We start from the raw sequence: 22,245 nt of genomic DNA, 5'->3' as shown, positions 1-22,245 counted from the left end.
ATTTATCAATATATTTGTCTAGGTTTTTTATGCTGTCTTGGATCAAATATACCATGGGAAACACCCTTTAAAAAAGTCAACCACAGAGATTTTAAAGGAAACACAAGAGAAATTTTATGGATTGCCATATGTTCCTGACACTGTGAGTAGCATATCTCGTAAAATTAAGAAAATAAAGGTTAGCAATTGTCATCTTTATGTTAACCGCATAAAGTTATTTTCTTTTCGTGGCATATTCAGCATCCTATTAAGTATTTTGTAATGATTTCTTAATGAGTATGTTTTCCTAAAATTCTCATAATTAGGATTTCAAGAACTGTCTGACTTTTCCCATTCTGCGGTTTTACTTTTAGTGCATTCCCATTAAGTGAATTCCTATCCGAGTTAATGGGAGCCACTTGGGATGCTACAGACATTTCATGGAGAGGCAACACAGGATAAATGTTATTCTCTTTCATTTTCTTTTCTCCAGCCAGGGATATATCCTGACATACATCAATGACAGAACCTTTAGAATTACATGTAGTCTTGTCGGGGTTTTTTGAATTGTTAATGTTTTATAGAAAGCAGGTGGGCTATTTTAAGAATCAAATATACATTGTTGCCAATTCATTTTACAGAAATTTTAAAAAGTGCATTTTTGAATCAGTTTTGAAAATAACACTAAGTTTTGGAATGTTTGTAATTTATTGCTTTGGTTAAGTATGTTCACTTTGAACAGAGTCACCTTAAAATGCAGGGTAAAACCAGCTTGAAGAAGCTGAGTGTAGGAAAAAGATAATGAAGTGAATATCAGAAAAGCCTCTTTGGGGAATGTTTTGTAAAAACTCTGTGGTGGCTGCTTTATAGGAGTCATTTCATATATTTAACATTCATTTCAAAATCTTGATGGCTTCTTTTCAAAGAAGAGCTTTTCATTTCTGCATCCAAACAGGTACATTATAGATAATGCTCCATATAGATAAAATTAATACTGCAATCCTATATATTCACTGTAAGTCACATTGGATTCAGTACCCCTGAATAGACACATCTGGGTTTTGTATAGAGAGACCCAGATGTCTCCACTTTTGTCTGTCTTGTGTAAGGCATTAAAGAACTGGATCTTCCCCCAGCATTGAGCCAGGAAGTTACGGGAACCTAATTTATTTGGTTTGATTTGTTACGGATGTATGAGCTGCTTCAAGCACAAGATGTTTCCAGTGTTATTAGTGGGGTGGATTTTTTTTACTTTTTAAAACTTGTTATTTATTATTTCAAGTTACATGACTATCCATTTCAAACTCATATCCCTGGTTAACATTATTAAAAATATTAAAGTTTAGAAAGCAGAAAACACACTAAAAGCAGACCCATTAAATTAACATAGCAATGGCACTTAGCACTTAGACTTATATACCAATTCACAGTGCTTTACAGCCCTCTCTAAGCAGTTAACATATTGCTCCCAACAATCTGGGTCGTCATTTTACCAACCTCAGAAGGATGGAAGGAAGGATGAACCTTGAGCCTGTCAGAATCAAACTGCTGGCAGTCGGCAGAATTAGCCTGCAATACTGCGTTCTAACCTCTCTGCCACCACCACACAGAATAGATAGTATATGGGCCCAGCTCTCAGCTCCTGAGTCCCAAGTGCGTGACATTATTTTTGTTAGCTGCCCAGAGTCACATGGCAAGTGAGTAGCCTGCTGAATTAACCAAAAAAATTCAATTGACACTAAATACCCATTTGCCCCCCCCAATACCCCCCCCCAAAACACAAAAAAACCCACTTTTTAAAAAAAAAAAAACTAAAAAATCCCAAAATTAAAAAAAAAAACTCCAAAAAAAAAAAAAAAAAAAAAACACCCCCACCCCCTTTTAATAAAAAAAAAAAAAAAAAAAAACAAAAAAAACCAAAAAAAAAAAACAAAAAAAAAAAAAACCCCACCAAAAAAAACACCCCAAAAAAAAAAAAAAAAAAATCTAATGGACATATTGATAACTAGTCTCAGTAATTGCAGTGAAGAGTATCAAATCCCAACAACTGTTGCTATGTCAATCTTGTGCTCCATAATAGCTAGTATATTTTAGTATTCAAGACACATGTGGTATCTTTCTAAAAACACCTAACTGCTTAATTGCATGTGAAATTCCTTTCCTCTTCTCCAATATAAACTAGTACAAAAATATTTATGTCTCTTGTCCTACTTGGTTTATTTATGAGTTGCTAATAAAAGCAAGAGAAGCGTTATAAATGGAAACCTTTAATCTTTTACTTGACTCACTTTTCAAAATGTCATGGGTCTTTTAAAGTCTTCTTTTACAGTTCTATTTTTTAGTTCCATCTATTATTTTTATATATGATTTTAAGTTATAAACTCCTGGGATTGAGTCTCACAGTGAAATTTATTTTTGAGTAATCATAGATTTGCCTTATTAAAAGGCAATAATGTTAATGAGCAAAAGACTACGAAGTATGTCTAAATAGCACTGAGTATAACATTACTTTAAATCAAAGTCAATAAATACGCGATAAATCAATGTCTACAAATATGTGACCACAGAACTTTGTTCACTATTATATGTCCTGAGGATAAATAATTCTTTCATCCTCATGTTATTACATGTTCTTTTTGTTACTCTGCATAATCTAATTTTAAAAACTAGATTTCAAAAGTCACAACACAAAGAATTGCTTATTCACATCGAGTCCCCCCCCAAAAAACATGTCAGACTTCTAGCTACACAGAAAGAACACTTAAATAATTTCTAAGACTTTTACAAGACTTTCATAACATGAGAAGAATGACTTGCAACAGGCTGTTTTGTTTTTTAGATCATAAAATGCTAGTGTTTTATTCAGTAGTTAAAATGTGTTTCCTTCTTTATCATGTATACAAGCGAAAGTGATAGAGTTAGAAGCAGTGACTGTAGTTTGGGATCTGTTGAGCATACAGAAAGTTGAGGAAGTTTAGGGCCTCAGATGTTAATTTCTTATTAACAGAGTAATTTAAAAGCCAATTTTAATCTTCAAAGTCTGAATTCTCTTTGGAAAGAATTCTGAGCCTTTTACAATTTATTTTTTGTAATTTATTTGCTTTTATATCCTATGCCTTGGTTCACTTCCCCAAATTTCTGATGTGATTCGTCTCATTTGTTCAATTTTTTTGCAAAATAGCATACATGATTTTCTTGGAGTTTGAAAAATGTTGGATTAGATATACATATATTTGCTCCTGTATATGACATGCATTCTGATTAATATTTGTAAATGCAAATCTTTCTGTGGTCCAGGCTCAAATAATTTTTGCTAATCCATTATCACAAACAAACTCTTAGCTTTGAAGTGACATTGTATTGGTGTTCTAGGGAGAGAAGCAACTTACCTGGGATTTACTGTCATTTAAATTTCTTAATTAAAGCACTAGACTAACAAAATACCAGATCTGTCATACTATTCCTTATCCAAAAGAAAACTTCATATTTTTGTGAACATTTCTTTGTCTTAGTTTTACTATTTATATTTAAAAATATTATCTTTTTTTAGTTGCTATGGACATCTTTTATTAATAAAAATTTGGTGAAAATATTAATAAAGTCTTACTGTTCTCTTAGCATTAAACCACATATGCTTCACTTGTTATTTTAAATGGCAAGATACATTTAATAATTGCAAGAACATAAAAGTATTTCATCTTAATTTAAAAAATGTTTTTATTTGGTGTCTGAACCCCAACAACTACTTTTGAGCAGTTCAAAAGTAAAATTTCAGCCCCAATAAACTAATCTAGTTACATAGATAACAAAATCAGCAGATTTTTGTTATCTTTGATAAATTAATTCTATGGAATACATTATTTTATCATCTTATATTTTTATAGATGCACTTTCATTAAAATATTTTGGACAAACTAAAACTTCTATAGAGCTTTTCTGAGGCACAGTCACATTCTGTTTTAGAGGGCCACCAATAGAAGCATTTTATATTATTTTGGAATGCCTTTTCGGAGCTGGAAAAGATACAAAAGAGAACAGTTCAAAAAATCAAGTGGCTGTAACGCTTTACCTATAAGAAAGGGACCTAGAATGGTTGGAACTCTTTAGTTTGGAAAAAAGGAACTGAGGATTAACATATTCAAGATGTTAGAAAAGACAAAACAAACTATTTCTTCATGCAGTGCACGGGATTAGCCTGTGGTATTCATTAACTCAATATATGGTAATCATCACTAACCTGGATAGGTTTAAAAGGGGATTGGGTAAAATTATGGAGGATGGGGAAGGGAAATCAGTCTTGAAGAGTTAACCCTACTAGGTTAGAAGCAGGATCTCTCTTTCATCTCAGCATCACAGAGGCATATAGTAACATTCCTATTGAATACCTCATTGGCCAAGTGTAGTAGTCACACAGGGAATTTGTCTCGGTGCGTAAGCTCTTAGGATACATGCAAAACAACAAAGTAATAATAATCTCAAAGTAATAATCATAATAATAATATCAATAAAGGAAGATAGAGAGACAGATGTGAAAAATAAAAGTAACAGAACCATACTGCATAGGTAAATATTCTTAGACATAAGGCATCTCAGAGACATGTAAGGCACTAAAAAACAAAACTGTATGCTGAAAGCCTTAGCATAATCTAGCTTTATGTTCTTATATTGCTGTTTTTGTTTTAAAATTGTCCCTTGTTCATTCTGTTAGGTTAACATTTTAGATCAGGGGTCCCACTACTGGGCCGTGGTTTAATCACGACTGGGCCGCTTGGGTAGCCAGCTGTTGCGCATACATCTACGCCTGGTCCCACTTGTGCGAGCATTGTCACGTGCACTCGCGGTCCCATTCACATGAGCCTCATTGCGGGCACGCATGCAAGCACACATGTGTCTGTCCCTCCCACAAAATCATTCCTCTTTCCCTCCTGCCCCCCGCTCCAGGCCGCCAACCCGGAAAGGTTGGGGAACTCTGCTTTAGATGAATTAAATTTCAAATCAATTTCACATGAAACAGCAAATTGAAGATTGTCATTTTGAGCATGAAAGTGTGGAGTGTGAAGTGTCTAGTGTGGAGGTGTTAGGGATATTTCTTAAAAACACTTACACACTTTTTTTCTTGCATATCAGGGGAGATATTTAGAAAGTGATATGAAAAGTGAGGGAAAAGGTGTGTTGCCTTCGGCTTCATCAACCCCTAATCCAGTGTTATATCACTGCATGAAATTATTGAAGACAAGAGAATGGTCTACTCTTGTATTCATGGAAGGTTAAAATAAAATAAAAGGAATGTATTAATCTGCCAGGTTGAGCTTTGTCTAGTCAGTTTACTTGAGATGAAGGCAGGGCTCAACTTGAGCAGTGGTTCAATGCTCTATAATTGTTCTCAAGCAAGAGTGGCTTCCTCAAAGAGGGACATTTGAAAACCGCTTCCTTGGAACATCAGAATAATCTGTTATCAGGTACCTGGGAGGAAAAAAAAAATCCAAAGTTGTAAAAAAAAAAAAAAGTATACTTTTACGATTTTGAAATCCATTTGGGAAATAATTCAGAATCAGGAAAAAAAGAACCTAGCTCTGTTCAGACAATACAGCAAACATTAAACCTCCTTCTCCTCTATTGACACATTATACCCTCAGGTGAAAAAGATTATTGTAGATCAAAACTTTTTTTAAAAAAACCCCATACACACTGTACTCTGTTGCTTAATTTTAAATGGACTGTGTGTTTTATATTATGGGAAAGAGGCTAGGTGGGGGCATGCTACTGCCAAAACATTTTTGCTCTAGATGTAGCATAATCTAAGTTGAAGCTGAACATATTTATCAGACACTGGTTTAGGAAAGTTACTTGGGGAGGGGAAAAAATGCTGATTTTAATTTGAAAGCTAAAATATGCTTTTTATTTAATGTCTTCTTTTTATGTTGTTGCATGCAGCCTGCAAGCAATTACAGAAAGAATAGTTGTTTGTTGGTAGAACATAAGGAACATTTTATTTTATAAGAGCGAGCATTTTATAAAAACAAGGCTAATGACTATTTGAGGAAAATGGTAGAGTTTTATCACAGGCTAGAGTGCTAGTTTATTTGGAAACAGCGAGAGTAACTTCCAAATAATAGGAGGGTGCAGTTTTCCATCGAAGTACCAGGATTTTGGTTAACTATTTTTCTATTTTACAAAAAGAAAAGCTGAGGAATTAGCTAGTATTAGATCATATAATAGGTGTGTACAGGTAGTCCTCAACTTACAACCACAATTGAGCCCAAAAGTTATGCTGCTGAGTGAGACATTTGTTAAATGAGTTTGCTCCATTTTACGGCCTTTCTTGCCACAATTGTTAAACAAATCATTGCAGTTGTTAAGTTAATATCTGGCTTCCCTATTGATTTTTCTTGTCAGAAAGTTGCAAAAGGTGATCACATGACCCCTGGACACTGCAACCGTCATAAATATGAACCAGTTGCCAAGCATCTGAATTTTGATCTCATGACATGGGGATGCTGCAATGGGCCTATGTGTGAAAAGCGGTTATGTAACTTTTTCAATGCCATTGAAACTTTGAACGGTCACTAAACAAACTGTTGCAAGTCAAGGACTATCTGCATATGCACAAATATGCATACAATTTAGTTCCGTTATTAACACCGATTTAAATTTATCATAAATTATCATGAAATATGCTGCTGCCACTAGCCAGTAGATTCTATGTTTAATAGAAATTAAATCCATTAGTAATCACTGAAGGGTTCAACTAATGTTTGTTTTCATTAGCCAATTAAAAAAAACTACTGGGACATTTTTGGAATTTTTAGGATTATTTCATTATTTTGACATGTATGTATTTGTATAATCTATATATAAATCATATTTCTTAGCTACTCCCTTGGTTAAATTTATTTTTAACAATTAAATGTACCTTTTAATGTACCTTTTTCCCTATAGCAGTGTTTTTCAATCTAGGCAACATTAAGATGTATAGACTTCAACTCCCAGAATCTCCAGCTTGCATGAACACACATCTTAAAGTTACCGATGTTGAAAAACTCTGCCCTAGAGATACCTTTCTGGCTTTTTAAACACTGCTCAGAAATGATATTAGCAGTATTTAAAACAGAAACAGAGAATTAATCCATTACAGGCAATTAATATTAAAACTAACAGATAGACATTTGTAGAGGAATGGAAAGGGTTCCTTGGCAAAGGAAGATATGAGTTGTTAGAACTTGTAAGAGAAAGTAATAATTCAGTCCTGGGAAAGAAGGAAGTCATGATTTTGTTTGCTATAAGAGGAAATAGAGGAAAACTCTGGCAAGCTTTCAAGATTCTCTTTTTATAACCTACGATGATAAAATAGAATTTCCATAATCCTCGCAAGTTGTCTTCCCTGACGCAGCCTCCTTTGAAGAGTTGACAATAATTTATTTCCATGTTTGCATTTGGGTAAGTGGGAAGATGTTCTTTGAATGGTAGCAAAGATGTACCTCTACTGTAAGTTTCTGGTGTTTGTAGCATTTATCTACATAGAAACACAATGGCACCTCTAACGTGATTTTTCTTTAAAAATAATTAGTTTAAGAATGACTGACATGCAGTATGTACATGTATGTGAATTATAAATGGTTACTTTAGTTTCACAGCAAAAATCATTGAAATTACCATTTCCTCCTTTTTAACTCTGTTTCATATACAGGCCTGGCAACTCCGATTTAGCCATCTGGTGGGTTATGGCGCTAAATACTATTCCTATCTCATGTCTAGGGCTGTATCATCTATGGTATGGAAGCAGTGCTTTGCACAAGATCCATTCAACAGGTATGAACTGAAATGCAGAGCACTGCACTTTTTTTAAAAAAAAGAAGTGCTGATTAACCTCCAGGTATCATTGAACTGTTTCATCTATAATGCTCTTCTTTTTCTTGTTACAATATTTTTTATCAAACCCAGGAGTAAGGGATTTATTGCAAGTTGAGTTGAGATGGGGACCTATTGTGGCATTGGTTTATATAGATGCACAAATGCATTTCACCTCTGGATATGGGAGAAATTCAAGAAGAAAAACACTTTGGACATATAAGGTGCAATAGGATTCTTCTGCTGAGAAATGAGTTAAACTGAGAATCTCATTTGTGCTATTTTGAATGATGCAGTTTATTTAAAATATTTTTTGATTGTCCAGTTCCATGGAGATTTTGGAAAATTTACAAAAAGAGAACAAAAACAATAAATACATATACCTATAAAGGTAACCTAACTTTAGTTTCTTATGGAATGCAGGGAGGCACATCTCATGAAATTATGTATTCTGAGGAATTGGGCAACCATACAGAAGATCTGTCATTGCACCTGTGCCCAAGTTGGCTTTCTTAAAAGTAGGGGACACTCAGACTTAGTCAATTCTGTCAAGGTAGATGCCTGATGCGTCATAGTCTTGGATTTTATAATCCAACATTGCTTTTCCCTCTGTTTTTCCTGCTGAAAATAGAAGTAGACTTTGTAATTACGCAGCATACAATGGGGCAGGCAGTTAAGGACATTGTCTTTACTTTTAAAAGATTAAGGATTTGTGATAGCCATCAGCAGTTCCCTTACTAAGAAAAGATACCTGGTTCGATAGTGGTCCCTGAGGGAAAAATAACCTTGAACTGATCAGTGACTACAATACCAAAGGCAAATCAGCAGCATATTGTAGCTGCAAATGAAAGCAAATACAATTTGAAGGTGCATCAATAGAAGTATAATGTATAGTTTCAAAAGCATGAGAAGTAATAGTTCTGCTATATTCTTTAACAATCAGACTACAGCTTAAATCTGATGTTCAGTTCTGGGTAATATACTTTAAGAAGAATTCATACTGGCACCATATTCACAGGAAGCAACAAGGATGATCAGAGAGCCTGAAAGTGAGGCTTACAAGGAGGATATATTTAGACTTGAGTAATGTGGAGGCTATATGAAAGGACATCGTATAGAAGGTGATCAGGACCTCTTCTTCAACTTCCAGAGTCTGACCCACAGTATAATGTTTTTAAATTGCAGAAAAGCTGATTAGAAAAAACTTCTGAAGAGTAAGAGCAGTTCAAGAGTAGAAACAAACTCCCAGAGAATTAATGGAGATTTCTCAGCCACCTGAGATGCTTTGATCTGGATTCCTGTATTGAGCAGGAGGCTGGACTCAATGGCCTTTCCCATATGATTATATCATTTTATCCTTAGTACAGTACAGACACTTAACCTGTTCAGATAACACGATGGTTCACATACATACAGTTCCCATGTGTGAGCTATCCACTCCTCATTAATCCTATGGACCCAGAGCAGGCAGTCTGTGATGCTTCAGTTCTTCTTTAAGTTCAGTTGCCATCAGTTACAATCAGCATGTCAAATGGTCAGGAGCTGCCATTTCTCTTTATTAATTTCTTCTGGATGTTTCCAGGGTACCACTAATTTGTTATAATTTGCCTACTGTCATCATCTCCTTTTAATGATCCCATAATCTGTTGCGTAGTGGACTCTGGGCAACTGAATGGAGCTGAGTGTTTACTGGCCGGATGCCCTTCCTGTTGCCAATGCGGACTTATATTCAGCAGATATATTCTCACGTGCCCAGAGAGAGAAATATCTGCCTCTACCTAGGATCGAACTCACAGACTCCTGATTGTGAGGTGAGAGCTCCACCTCTAGGCCACCATATCACTCATAATTTGCCTACTGCGCTCTAGTATAAATGTATTTATTGAGAGCTTTTCTGGAATGAGATGTAAAATCTAAATAATTAGATACTTGGTTTCTTGATAGTTTAGTGAGGAACTTGGAGAGAGGCGTGGCATGAAGCTGAACTGGTTGTGATTGCTATTCCCATAGTCATAATGTACACTGAAGGTGGTATTTAATTTCGTCGTATGAGGTGCAGTGACAAGAAAGTAAAACTAAACAATGCTCTCTCTTCCTTCAGAGCAATGGGTGAACGTTATCGGAAAGAGATGCTGGCACATGGTGGTGGCAAAGAACCAATGCTCATGGTTCAAGGTAATATAAATATTGTTAGCCTTTTATTGTTTTTCCTCAATTTTTTTAATTATTATTTATTGATTAGCCTACAGGCCATATCAACCTACGAGGTTCAAACACATATTACTAATAAAATCCTATACAAACAATTTAAAATAAGAGTAGGGTAAAACACAATAGTTATAGGATAAAATACAATAATTTAATACATAAATATATAAAATAGAATAAAATGACATAAAATTATATTTCTATATCACCCCTGCAATCTACCCCAATCAGGCCCACATATGCCGATCTCAGTCGGACCATTTTAGTCGGAAATTGTGCTGTATTTTAATGTCATTTTCAAATTCTGGTCACACATGACATTTGTTGTTTTAATATGGGCCTCCCACTGGGCCCATATGTTTAATATGTGGTTCAAGGTACTTATCTCTCGCCCCCTCACTTTTCCTCAATATACTTTTAGGAATGACCATGGTTTGTAGTTCAACATGATTTCAGTCGTACTTTTTAAAATCCTTGTGAACATTTGCTTTAAAAAATGCACATGTTATAGCCATCCATTTTTATTCTTCGGAAACAATTTATCCTTTTTAGAAACCACAGAATGAGATGGTTTCAGTTACCATTATTAGGGATAGCATATGATAGTCTTCTAGCATCATTCTTATTTTTCTTGTTTTTTCCAATTTTATAGTAATCACTAATAGTGCCATAGCAATAGCACTTAGACTTATAAACCGCTTCACAGTGCTTTACTACCCTCTCAAGGCAGTTTACAGAGTCGGCATATTGCTCCCAACAATCTGGCTCCTCATTTTACTGACCTCGGAAGGATGAAGGCTGCGACAACCTTGAACCGCTCAGAATTGAACTCCTGGAGTGAGCAATAAGTTAGTCCTGCGGTACTGCGCCACCACAGCTCTATTTAGTGCAATTGTTGGTTATTTCCCCCTTCCTTATCAAGAGCAGGTACTTAATGACTTTTACCCCAGTGAAGCCAGGAAGAGGGATATAAATTCAGAAATAAAATAAAAAAATGGTTATTTGTTGAGCACAGCTCTTTACTTCTATACTCTATACTCAATTGCTGTAGACATTTTGATATTCAGAATGTTACTTACTAAGTGCAGATTAGTTCAATGTTTACTTTAAAAGTATATGTCATTTAGAAGGTGCAATGGATATTTTACCTTTGCAATTAAGCAGCAGTAAGTAGTAACTTAGTCAAAGTAGTGGGACCAGCCTAATTACAAAATCTCCAAATAATGACATAGCTACCTTTTAGTGCAATGTTTGATGAATACAGTTTGCAGGTGGTTGAAGCTTGGGGACAGCTATTTCCAGGAATGGCATGGTTAACAGTTAATCTTTTAATATGGAAGTGGACTTCAGTGAAAGTGATCCCTAAAGTTCCTGTAGACTTGGGATGAAGTACTATAGATTTGGAAACAATTAGCACAAAAACATTACCTTACGAAAATATAAATGGCAGTTCTGTTTTTAAATCCCAGTGCCTCACATCATTTACAACATATCCCAAAAAAAGAGGATATTTGTTGCGGTCATTTCATCCTTGGGGCTCAGACAGGAAATGTGAAGAATAAGTTCTCCGCTCTCACCCCAAGATATGATGATGTGGCCTCGCCCTTAGTTTGTGTTTGATGGAAATAGCTCTTTTCATGAGAAAAAGGATTTTTGTTAATATGGCTCTTGAATACTGTAGGTTTTCAGTCTTTGGCCTCATTGTAGCATTTTAGGTTTGGGAAAACATGTAATAAACCATTTTAAAAAGCCCCAGAGGGTCAAAGAAGAATGATAGGGCAGCTGTCCATTAAGTTTGGTATGTTCAAAGGCTGGAGATGGCTTGGGGAGACGGTACAGACCAAGGGTGTCCAACCTTGGCAACTTTAAGACTTGTGGACTTCAACTCCCAGAATTCCTCAGCCAGCTTTGCTGGCTGAGGAATTCTGGGAGTTGAAGTCCAAAGTCTTAAGTTGCCAAGGTTGACACACCTGGTATAGACATTCAGTGACCTTTTTATTCCTGTTAGGTATAACATTGATACCAAATATGGTTTGGGTGAATAAATATATAAAACTTAGATATCATGGTTTAAGGGCTTATCACTTTAAGCAAAATGCTGCAGGCAATTAGCCGATTAAGGGTGCGGTTAGAAGTTACAATATAAGGAAGCATTAGAAGCTGGAAAGCTTACTGCTACTAACTGTGTCTTACTGCGACTAATTGTGAGTGCCTGTGACTGAACTGTTCTTGTTTGCTACTGTTTGCTGATTTACTGCGTAATTCTACTGTTCTACTGTTTGAACTTCTTGCTGAATATCCAGCGTTTGTTCCTCTGGAGAGAGGCACCGGAGGAGGAGAAGATATCTTTATCGGCTGATAAAGATATTGCAGGACTCTTAACTTGGACTGTAATAGTGAGTCTTACTGGATGGAAATACTGTGAATGACTTAATGGACTGAATGACAATGCTTTAAACTCTAAATGGATTAAAAACTATTTAAACTACAAACAGTGTTTGTGTTCAGTGTGTGTATACTCTGGGGCCCTTCCACTCTCGTTTGGCTTCCTGGCTTGACTACTGCTGCAATACTCTGCTAGGGGTTAATCCCCAAACACTAACATTGGTTATGGGCCCAGCAGCATAGTCTAACTAACCAGGATATAGCAGAGAGAGTTGGTGTGAGTTGCACATTACTGTAAAAACAAACTGTTTTAATTAGTTTAAAATAGTCAAAATATCTGAAGAGTAATGGCACAAGTAAATTTGTCACAACTGTCCATGATATCCAGGCTGGATGGAACAAACTATGTTTCATGGTCAATGAAATGTAGTTTACTTCTACGCAGAGAAGGTTTGTGGGACATTATAGCAAACCCACCAGATGTGAGTAGCTGGGATCCTGCTGATGATGATGATAAAGAAAAGTTACAAGACTAAAGAATGAGCAGGCTTTATGCATCATAGGACTGACTCTCTGTGATCAGCAGCTTGTCCATATTCGTGGAGAAGAAAATGCTACAAACTGCTGGAGAACCTCAGGAAGATTTATGTTCGGGACAGTGTAGGAGCACATATAAATCTTACACGGAAGCTTTTTCAACGCATCTTCAGAGGAATGGAGATATGTTAGTTCATTTAAACTGTATGAAGAGCATTTTTCAAGAATTGCAAGAAAAGAGCTTATATTTAATGAACTGCAACAAGTCTACATAATATTATCTTCATTAGATCAAAGCTATGATGACTATGTGACTTCGTTGGAAGTATTGCCTAAGGATAGCCTCTCATTAACCGAGATTACAGGCAGGCTACTAGAAGAAGCCAGAAGAAGGCGTGAGCGTGACGAGCTGAGAGAAGATAAGAAAGAAGAGAAATTATCTTCAAAGCTTGAAAGAAACCAGCAAAGCAAATTACAGCACCGGAAGAAGAGAATTTATCTTCGACGGCATACACAATTAAAAAGTGTTTTAATTGTGGAGGCAGAGGACATTTGGCAAGATTCTGCAAAAAGAGAAAAAGCCAGAATATAAAAAGCCAAAGAAAGCATTTGAACTAGCCACGTTTAGCAACTCTGATGTGAAGAATGATCTATGGGTGGTTGACAGTGGCGCATCCCACTGCATCACAAGAGATAAGACAAAATTTATAAAAATGTCTACAAGCTCTCAACATATATCTCTTGCAAACGGCTGGAATCTTAAAGCGAAAGGTGAAGGTCTTGCACATTGTCCGTGCATAAACCAGGATATAAAAATGTTGTATGTACCGCAACTAAAGTTTAATTTGCTTTCAGTAAGGGTATTAGATAAATTAGGTTATGTAATTACTTTTAAAGATAATAATTGCATAATTGAAAAAGATAACAAAAGGGTAACTGCAGCTTTAAATGGAACATTATATGTCTTAGATAATAGTAAGAAAGGGGAGGCACAAACTGTATTTAATAATATAAAGCCTCATGATGAATGTATCCATTTATTGCATAGGCGTTTGGGGCATGTAAATTTTAAAATGCTAAAACGCACAGTTGAGTTATCTGAAGGAATAAGGTTAAGACCTTGTGATAAATATTTGCGTTGTAATGTTTGCTGTGAAGATAAGAGCAAAGTATTGCCTGCAAATAGGCTAAATGGTTTCAAAACAAAAGAACCTTTAGAAGTGGTATTTGCAGACATCATAGGTCCAAAGAAACCCAGTATGGGGGTGCTAGATATATACTGAGCATTATGGACCATTATTCTAGATATGGGTTTTGCTATTTAATGAAAAGCAAAACTGAAACATATCAACATTTTTTCAATTGGCTTAAGTTTGCTGAAAGAAAGTCTAAACGGCAACTGATAACCCTGGTGACAGATAACGGTACGAATTTATTAATAACAAATTCCAGAACAGACTTAAGGTAGCTGGAATAGAGCATAAGAAGTCTGCTCCATACAGGCCAGAACATAACGCTTTTATTGAAAGAAGAGGCCAAACACTACAGGCAATGGTTAGAACAATGTTAAATGATTCTGGGTTACCTGATTCTTTGTGGGGAGGCTACAATGTGTGCTAATAACATATTGAACAACGTTGTTAACACAACAACAGGTGAAATACCATTCACCAGGTGGCATGGCAGGAAACCTGACCTAAGTTACCTGCACACATTTGGTGCACCAGCATGGGTGCATATTCCTGCACAACTCAGAAAAAAAGGGCAACATAGAGCTAAAAGATTTTTCTTCGTTGGTTATCAGGCAAACCATAGGGCATATAGATTTTGGGAGAAAGGCACATCTAAAGTGTTATGTAGTGCTAGTGCCCAATTTCTAGAACATGAAGGATGGGAGAAATTAGAACAGGATGCCAATAAAGATGTAATTATTGAATCCTATAGAAATCCCATTAGTTATCCCTGTAACTTTAAAAATAAAGTAAAGAGACAAATACAGGATGAAATAGTGCCCATAAAGGAAGAAACAGATTCAATAGCTGAACAGGATGAGAAAGATGAACAGGTAGTAGTTCAACAAAGTCCTCCTGTAAGCCCTGTAATTCCCAGAAGAACTACACGTGTATCTAGACCGCCTGATAGGTACCAGGCTAACACAGTGTGCCAGATTAATCAAGTTCCTAATTCTGTTGAAGAAATTAAAAAGTATCCTACTAAGGAAAAAGAAAGTTGGTATGCAGCAATGAATAAGGAACTGAATTCATTAAGAGATATGAAAGTGTATGAGAATGCCAAATTACCTGTAGGTAAGAAATCCATTGGCTGCAAATGGATATTTAAGGTAAAAATAGATAAAAATGGTAATTTAATCCATAAGGCAAGGTTAGTAGCCCAAGGTATTAGGCAGAATGCCAATGACTACGATGAGGTGTTTGCACCTAGTCTTAAGGCAGCAACCTTGAGGGCAGCTTTAGTGTGGGCAGCTAGTAAAAACTATATAGTTAACCATCTAGATGTGGAAACTGCTTACTTGCACGCCCCATTAAAACATACTATTTATATGAAAAACCTGTTGGTATTAAAAGTGAAAATAAGAATAATAATGATTGTTGGTTGTTAAAGAAAAGCCTCTATGGTCTAAAACAATCAGGCTATGAATGGAACCAGTATATTGTAAAGGAACTAGACAATATAGGATTTAAAGCTGGTTTAGCCGATCCATGTCTGTTTAAGAGGGAGACAAATGGGAAAGTATCATTATTATTATTATTCACAGATGATATTGCATTGATTACTGAAACTAATGATGAAGCAAATAAAATAATAGCATCATTAGGAAAGAGAATAAAGATCAAGCAATTAGGGAGATAAAGAAGTATCTCGGTTTGAATATAAAGAAAACACGGAAAGGTTTTAAGATATCTCAGGAAGATAAGATAAGCAAATTGCTAAAAGATTACAAGATGGAGCTTTGTAAGCCAGCTAAGACTCCAATGAGTCAGGAGTTTAGCAACACTGATGAACAAAGCCCGGAGTTTGATAAGGTGATTTATCAATCTTTAATTGGTAGTTTGAGTTATATTAGTAATTGGTCTAGACCAGATATTTCGTACTGCATGAATCAGTTGGCTAGATTCAATTCTGCACCATGTGAAAGACACTGGATTGCAGCTAAGAGGATATTAAGATATCTTAAAAAGACAATGAATTATTCATTGTATTTAGAACCAAAGGGTGATTTAATTCTGAGTGCTTATGCAGATGCTAGCTTTGCATCAGAAAGAGACACTAGAAAGTCGACTTCGGGAACAGCCATAATGCTGGGTAAGACATTAATAGGCTGGAAGTCAATAAGACAACAGCATATAAGTTTGTCTACTATGGAGGCAGAATTCTCCTGTTTATCTCTGTTATGTACAGAATTAATAATGTATAAACAAATGTTAATTGATATAGGTATAACTGTAGATTATCCTATAATTATACATGAAGATAATCAGGCAGCAATTCAAATGGCCACAAATATTGCAGTAAAAACAAGGAGCAAGCATACAGATCTAAGATACCTAAACGTGAGACAATCTGTAAGAAGTAAGATGATTCAGCTAGAGTACTGTATGTCGGAGGACAATTTAGCCGATAATTTTACTAAAGCCCAGGGTGCCAGTAAGCACCAGGAGAGTTGTGAAAACTATGGGGTTAGATTGTAAGGTATTATATATTTATTTCACCCAAAAGGGAGTATGTTAGGTATAACATTGATACCAAATATGGTTTGGGTGAATAAATATATAAAACTTAGATATCATGGTTTAAGTGCTTATCACTTTAAGCAAAATGCTGCAGGCAATTAGCCGATTAAGGGTGCGGTTAGAAGTTACAATATAAGGAAGCATTAGAAGCTGGAAAGCTTACTGCTACTAACTGTGTCTTACTGCGACTAATTGTGAGTGCCTGTGACTGAACTGTTCTTGTTTGCTACTGTTTGCTGATTTACTGCGTAATTCTACTGTTCTACTGTTTGAACTTCTTGCTGAATATCCAGCGTTTGTTCCTCTGGAGAGAGGCACCGGAGGAGGAGAAGATATCTTTATCGGCTGATAAAGATATTGCAAGGACTCTTAACTTGGACTGTAATAGTGAGTCTTACTGGATGGAAATACTGTGAATGACTTAATGGACTGAATGACAATGCTTTAAACTCTAAATGGATTAAAAACTATTTAAACTACAAACAGTGTTTGTGTTCAGTGTGTGTATACTCTGGGGCCCTTCCACTCTCGTTTGGCTTCCTGGCTTGACTACTGCTGCAATACTCTGCTAGGGGTTAATCCCCAAACACTAACAATTCCTATATTGGAAAATTGCATTTATTTCTAAATTTGCAAGCTGAGGTGGGATTTGAGTCTGAGAGTTGATCTGAATATAATGGCTCTTTTGGGTGGCATAGGAGGACATTTGTCATTGTGCTTGTCCAAAGATTTCTCCTCCGATTGACTTATTATTTCCAGAATAGAAAAGATAATGCATACATTCAGATTTCCAAAATAATGTTTAAAAGTAAAAATGTCTGGCTACATTTTATTTTGTGGGTTTGTTTTTTAACTTGCATTATTTGTCCTTGAAAGCAGGGGCGTCAAACTCACGGCATCACATGACGCATCAGGACTTTCCACCCCCACCCCCCTTTGCTAAACCGGGCATGGGCCTGGCCAGTGCATGATGCACCCAGACCAGGAGTTTGACATCCCTGCTTTAAAACATCTTCAGGATGTTACAGGCTTCATTGTTAACACTAGCAAGGAGTATATTTCACTTAAACTTGTACTTCACCAAAAACCTTCGCGAGAACTCCTCTATCATAAACTTCAAGTTGCTTTGAGATCATCTCCTGATGTTTCTTGTTTCTTTTTGGGAGTTACTATTGTACACACAAAAATGCATATTCAAGCTAGTTGACTCTTGTAAGATACATGTTAAAGTCTTTCAATGGAAGATTTCAGTTTGGCTAAAAGCATTCTGTAGTATTACTAGAAAGAGAAGAAGAATTGGAGAAAAGAAACCCAAATATCTGAGGCATCATCTCCCGATGTTTCTTGTTTCTTTTTGGGAGTTACTATTGTACACACAAAAATGCATATTCAAGCTAGTTGACTCTTGTAAGATACATGTTAAAGTCTTCAGTGGAAGATTTCAGTTTGGCTAAAAGCACTCTGTAGTATTACTAGAAAGAGAAGAAGAATTGGAGAAAAAGAAACCCAAATATCCGAGGCATATTGAGTGATTTACTAGGTACTACTACTATAAATTGTGTACTAAAGTTATATTTATGTTGGCAGTTCTAAAGGAACGATTCACATCAGAGAGAAGCAGTTTTTGTAAACTTTGTTTCTCTAATGTTAAACAATATCAGAATTTTCCTAATGTAACTTTTTAAAATGTTAATGACACAAAGAAAGGCATGTGGGTGTGTGTTAGACCTTGTCTTTTCCTTCTATATATAAAAGAGCAGATGTTCTGAATCATCACTGATTGTTTAAACTACAAAGACCAGTGCATCGTTACCCAGCATTCTCTGCTAAAAAAAACAAAAAACAGAGAAGCAATTTAAATTACAGTTTAACTTAAATTACACTTGGAAAATACTATCTCCGGATGCAACAATAATTTGAGAGAATATTCTATAAACTATCGAAGTAGGCTGTTTGATTTTTTCTTAATATTATGTGATATGTATTAGTCATAAGTAGATGCAGTGACAAAATGCATGCTTCAACGCAAATTATGCCTCTTATGTTACAAATATAAAAGAATGGAGATTGCATCACGATGCCACAACATACCATTCATCATTTTGGTATCCTTGACACCGGGAGCATCAGTGTGAAGGCTGTTTTAAATAAACTCTGCCCACATTTGGCATGACTAAGAATGCTTCCAAGCCAGGTAGCAATTAATGCAAAGAAAAGAGATGCTACAGCATTCAGGCTGCCTGTTCTGTTCTGAGAGTACCTTTGCTGATCCTTTCTTGGTGAGATTTAAGAAGTGGTTTGCCATTGCCATGTACCTAGGACTGGAAGACTGACTGGCCCAAGGTCACCCTGCCTAGGGTGGAACTAGAACATGTGAATGAATTAATGAATGAATTCTTTATTGGCCAAGTGTGATTAGACACACAAGGAATTTGTCTTGGTGCAAATGCTCTTGGTGAACATAAAAAGAAAAGATATATTCATCAAGAATCATAAGGTACAAACACTTAATATAGTCATGGGGTACAAATAAACAATCAAATCATACTAGATAGAAACAGTCAATATAAATCAACAGTCAAAACAGTCTGATAGAAACAGTCAATATAAATCGTAGGGATACAAGCGACAACATTACAGTCCTACAATCACAAGTGGGAGGGGATGGGGGATAAGGAGTGATGAGAAGATTAACAGTAATAGTAGTGCAGACTTTGTAAATAGTTGAACAGTGTTGAGGGAATTATTTGTTTAGCAGAGTGATGGCATTCGGGGAAAAACTGCTTTTGTATCTAGTTGTTCTGGTGTGCAGTGCTCTGTAGCGTCGTTATAAATTGCCTGCCATTTTCTAGCCCAGAGTCTTTAACCACTATACCAGGTGGCTCTCTTCCCTCTTACTAGAACATAAATGTTGCAATGAAGTGCGAAAAAGGATTGAAATAAAAGTACCGGTAATAGAAATTATACCCTCCAATTATTTAACAGTACCCCAATATGACTATATTAATTATACATTGATTGTAGTATTAAAGATGAAATTATGTGTAACCTTAATTATATTAAGGTTATATATAAAAATATGAGATATTTCTGGGAAGTGCTTCCAGTTTGTATCCTGAGTATATACAATATGCAATAGTTAGGGTATGACCCAATGCAGAATATACAGGTAGTCCTTGACTTACAATTACTTGTTTAGTGATGGTTTGAAGTTACAGCAGCCCTGAAAAAAGTGACTTTATGACCAGCTTTCATACTTATGACTGTTGCAGTATTTTCCCTTGTGATCAGATTAATGTGCTTGGCAACTGGCATGTATTCATTAATGTCTCATTATTCCAGGGTCATGTGATCATCCTTTGTAACCTTCCCAGATAAGCAAAGTCAATGGGGGAAGCCTTAATGACCACATGATTCACTTAACAACTGCAGTGATTTGCTTAACAATGGTGGCAAAAAGGTCATAAAACGAGGCAGAACTCACTTAACTGCTTTGCTTAGCATGGGCATTTTGGGCTGAAGAGTGGTCATAAGTTGATGGCGATCTCTATATCGGATCATCAATATATCAAGGAGCAAAGTAGCTTTGCTTGAAATGGGAAAGTTGCAAATTATATATAAATGGCAGGAAACTAGAGTGAGTAGATGAACCTGTGTACTTTGGTGGAATGTTTACGGAAGATGAGAAACAGATGAAAATTTTTTTGTGATGGGCAGATGTTGGTAGCAAGGATGCGGGTGGTATATAGTCTGTAGAAAAGAATGAATATTTGCCAGAAGAAATAAAAATAGCTGTGTATAAGAATGTACTTCTGCCCACTTAGTCATGTAGAAGAGTGGAATATGTCAAGAGGAACATAAATGTTGAATGCAGTGGGATGAAATTTGCGTGGTAAAACAAGAACAGGTAGGTTAAGAATGAATTGTTGCTGAAGGAATGTAGATTGAATACAAAAGTGACTGATGAGCACAAAAGAACTATTGAGGTGGTTAGTTCACCTCGTGAACATGAATAAGGATTGCAGGCTTGTATGGTATTCCTAAAAGTATTCTTTATTGTCTCTTTCAATCTAATCTATTATTTTTAAGTGCAAAAAAGGCATAGCTTCTTTTAAAGAACTATTGGCAGGTCTCCACCTGCCCACCAGATTTAGCAGGTAAGGCCTGCTCCATGTCTCTTCCATGAAACAATTTCATCTTGTTGTACTTATGAGTCATGCCTTTTAAGCATGTCTCTGGAAATAATGAATGGCCCCAACATTTTTAGTTTTTCACAACACAAGGTGTTAAAAATCCATGTCTCTGGAAATAATGAATGGCCCCAATGTTCTTAGTTTTTCAGAACACAAGGTGTTAAAAATCCGTCTCTTTTCTCCAGACATTTGAACTCTGCTGGTTGATGTTGCCTTACTATAAGTTGGAATTGATGTTTGTCAGTCATTTACAATTTGGATTATTTCAAATAGTTTTTTTTTCTAAACTTTGTATGCTGTCCAGAGTTACTGCCATGAGACAAGCAGCAGTAGAAATCAGGAGAGAGGGGAGAGGATTGACATCAAATACAAAGCACACTTTCCAGATTTGGGTCTGAACACTGCATGTTTCTAGAAAATTGAATTGCAAGATAAATATTTGGAGGAGGAATGAATAGTTCAGGAAAAGACTTATATTTTCTTAACGTTTCTTTTGAAAACAGATTTAATTCCTTGTTGCTATTGGGGAATAAAGTGTTAATTGTTGATAATTTGGCATTTTCAATTCAATTCCCTGATTCCAGGTTTCAAGGCAGAGGACCTGGACAGCTTTCTTAGGGCAATTCACTGTGGTGGGACTTACTGTACTTTCAGTTATGGTTAATTTTTATCAGGTGTTTAGAATCAACATTCAATTCATTCTGAGTTATCTCTCTTTGATATTTCCTAGGTATGCTACAGAAGCAACCATCAGTGGAAGATTTTGTGGAAGCCCTTGTATCAGACTTAGATCAAGACTTTGAAACATTCTTTATGGATTCTGAATAACAGGGAAGAATATTCTGAAAGTTTTTTTGAATGTATCAACAGTATACATAGAAGTTGGCATTTGTAAAAAAATGTGTAAATCAAATAAATGCTTTACTTGAAAAGAAAATGGTGTTTTTCTTTATAGAAAAATAAGCATGTTTTGTGCAGCATTCACATATTTGGTATTATTATTATTACTATTTGAATATATGTATACTAAAATAACTGCTTACCTCACATATGTTCAGAAAAAGGAGACGTATTATATGCAGAGGTGGGCTGTTGCTGGTTCACACCAGTTCTGGCAGACCGGGTGTTAAGATTTGGTGCGATTCGGTGAACCAGCAAATCCCACCACTGGCTGGCCCTGCCCCCACCTGTTTTTCAGCCTGGTTTTGGGGCTGTTTTTGGCCCAGAAAACGGCCCAAAAACCAGGCCCAAAAACAGGTGGGGGCAGGGGCAGCCAGTGGTGGGATTAGCCCCAACCGGCTGAATCTTACCTCTTCGAGGCGAGTGGCCAGAAGGTGGGGCTG

The 22,245-nt window shown here is 36.0% G+C and overlaps 1 protein-coding gene across 1 annotated transcript in view; it reads left to right on the top strand.

The window, feature by feature from the left end:
- Positions 1–21,839, top strand: part of MIPEP (mitochondrial intermediate peptidase) — a 62,135-nt gene extending 40,296 nt beyond the window's left edge. Inside the window, exons 16-19 of the mRNA XM_026675064.2 lie at positions 23–142; positions 7,667–7,788; positions 9,929–10,002; positions 21,633–21,839. Of these exons, the coding sequence (XP_026530849.2) occupies positions 23–142; positions 7,667–7,788; positions 9,929–10,002; positions 21,633–21,730 (414 nt within the window). The 3' untranslated portion in view covers positions 21,731–21,839. The remainder of the gene's footprint in view (positions 1–22; positions 143–7,666; positions 7,789–9,928; positions 10,003–21,632) is intronic.
- Positions 21,840–22,245: the final 406 nt, after the last annotated feature.

The sequence above is a fragment of the Notechis scutatus genome, chromosome 5, assembly GCF_049901735.1.
Source record: "Notechis scutatus isolate UNSWTSFEM ecotype Mainland chromosome 5, rNotScu1.2, whole genome shotgun sequence".
Classification (NCBI taxonomy): Eukaryota; Metazoa; Chordata; class Lepidosauria; order Squamata; family Elapidae; genus Notechis; species Notechis scutatus.
The sequence above is the reverse complement of the archived record's forward strand: the minus strand, read 5'-3'. Positions and strand labels throughout refer to the sequence as shown.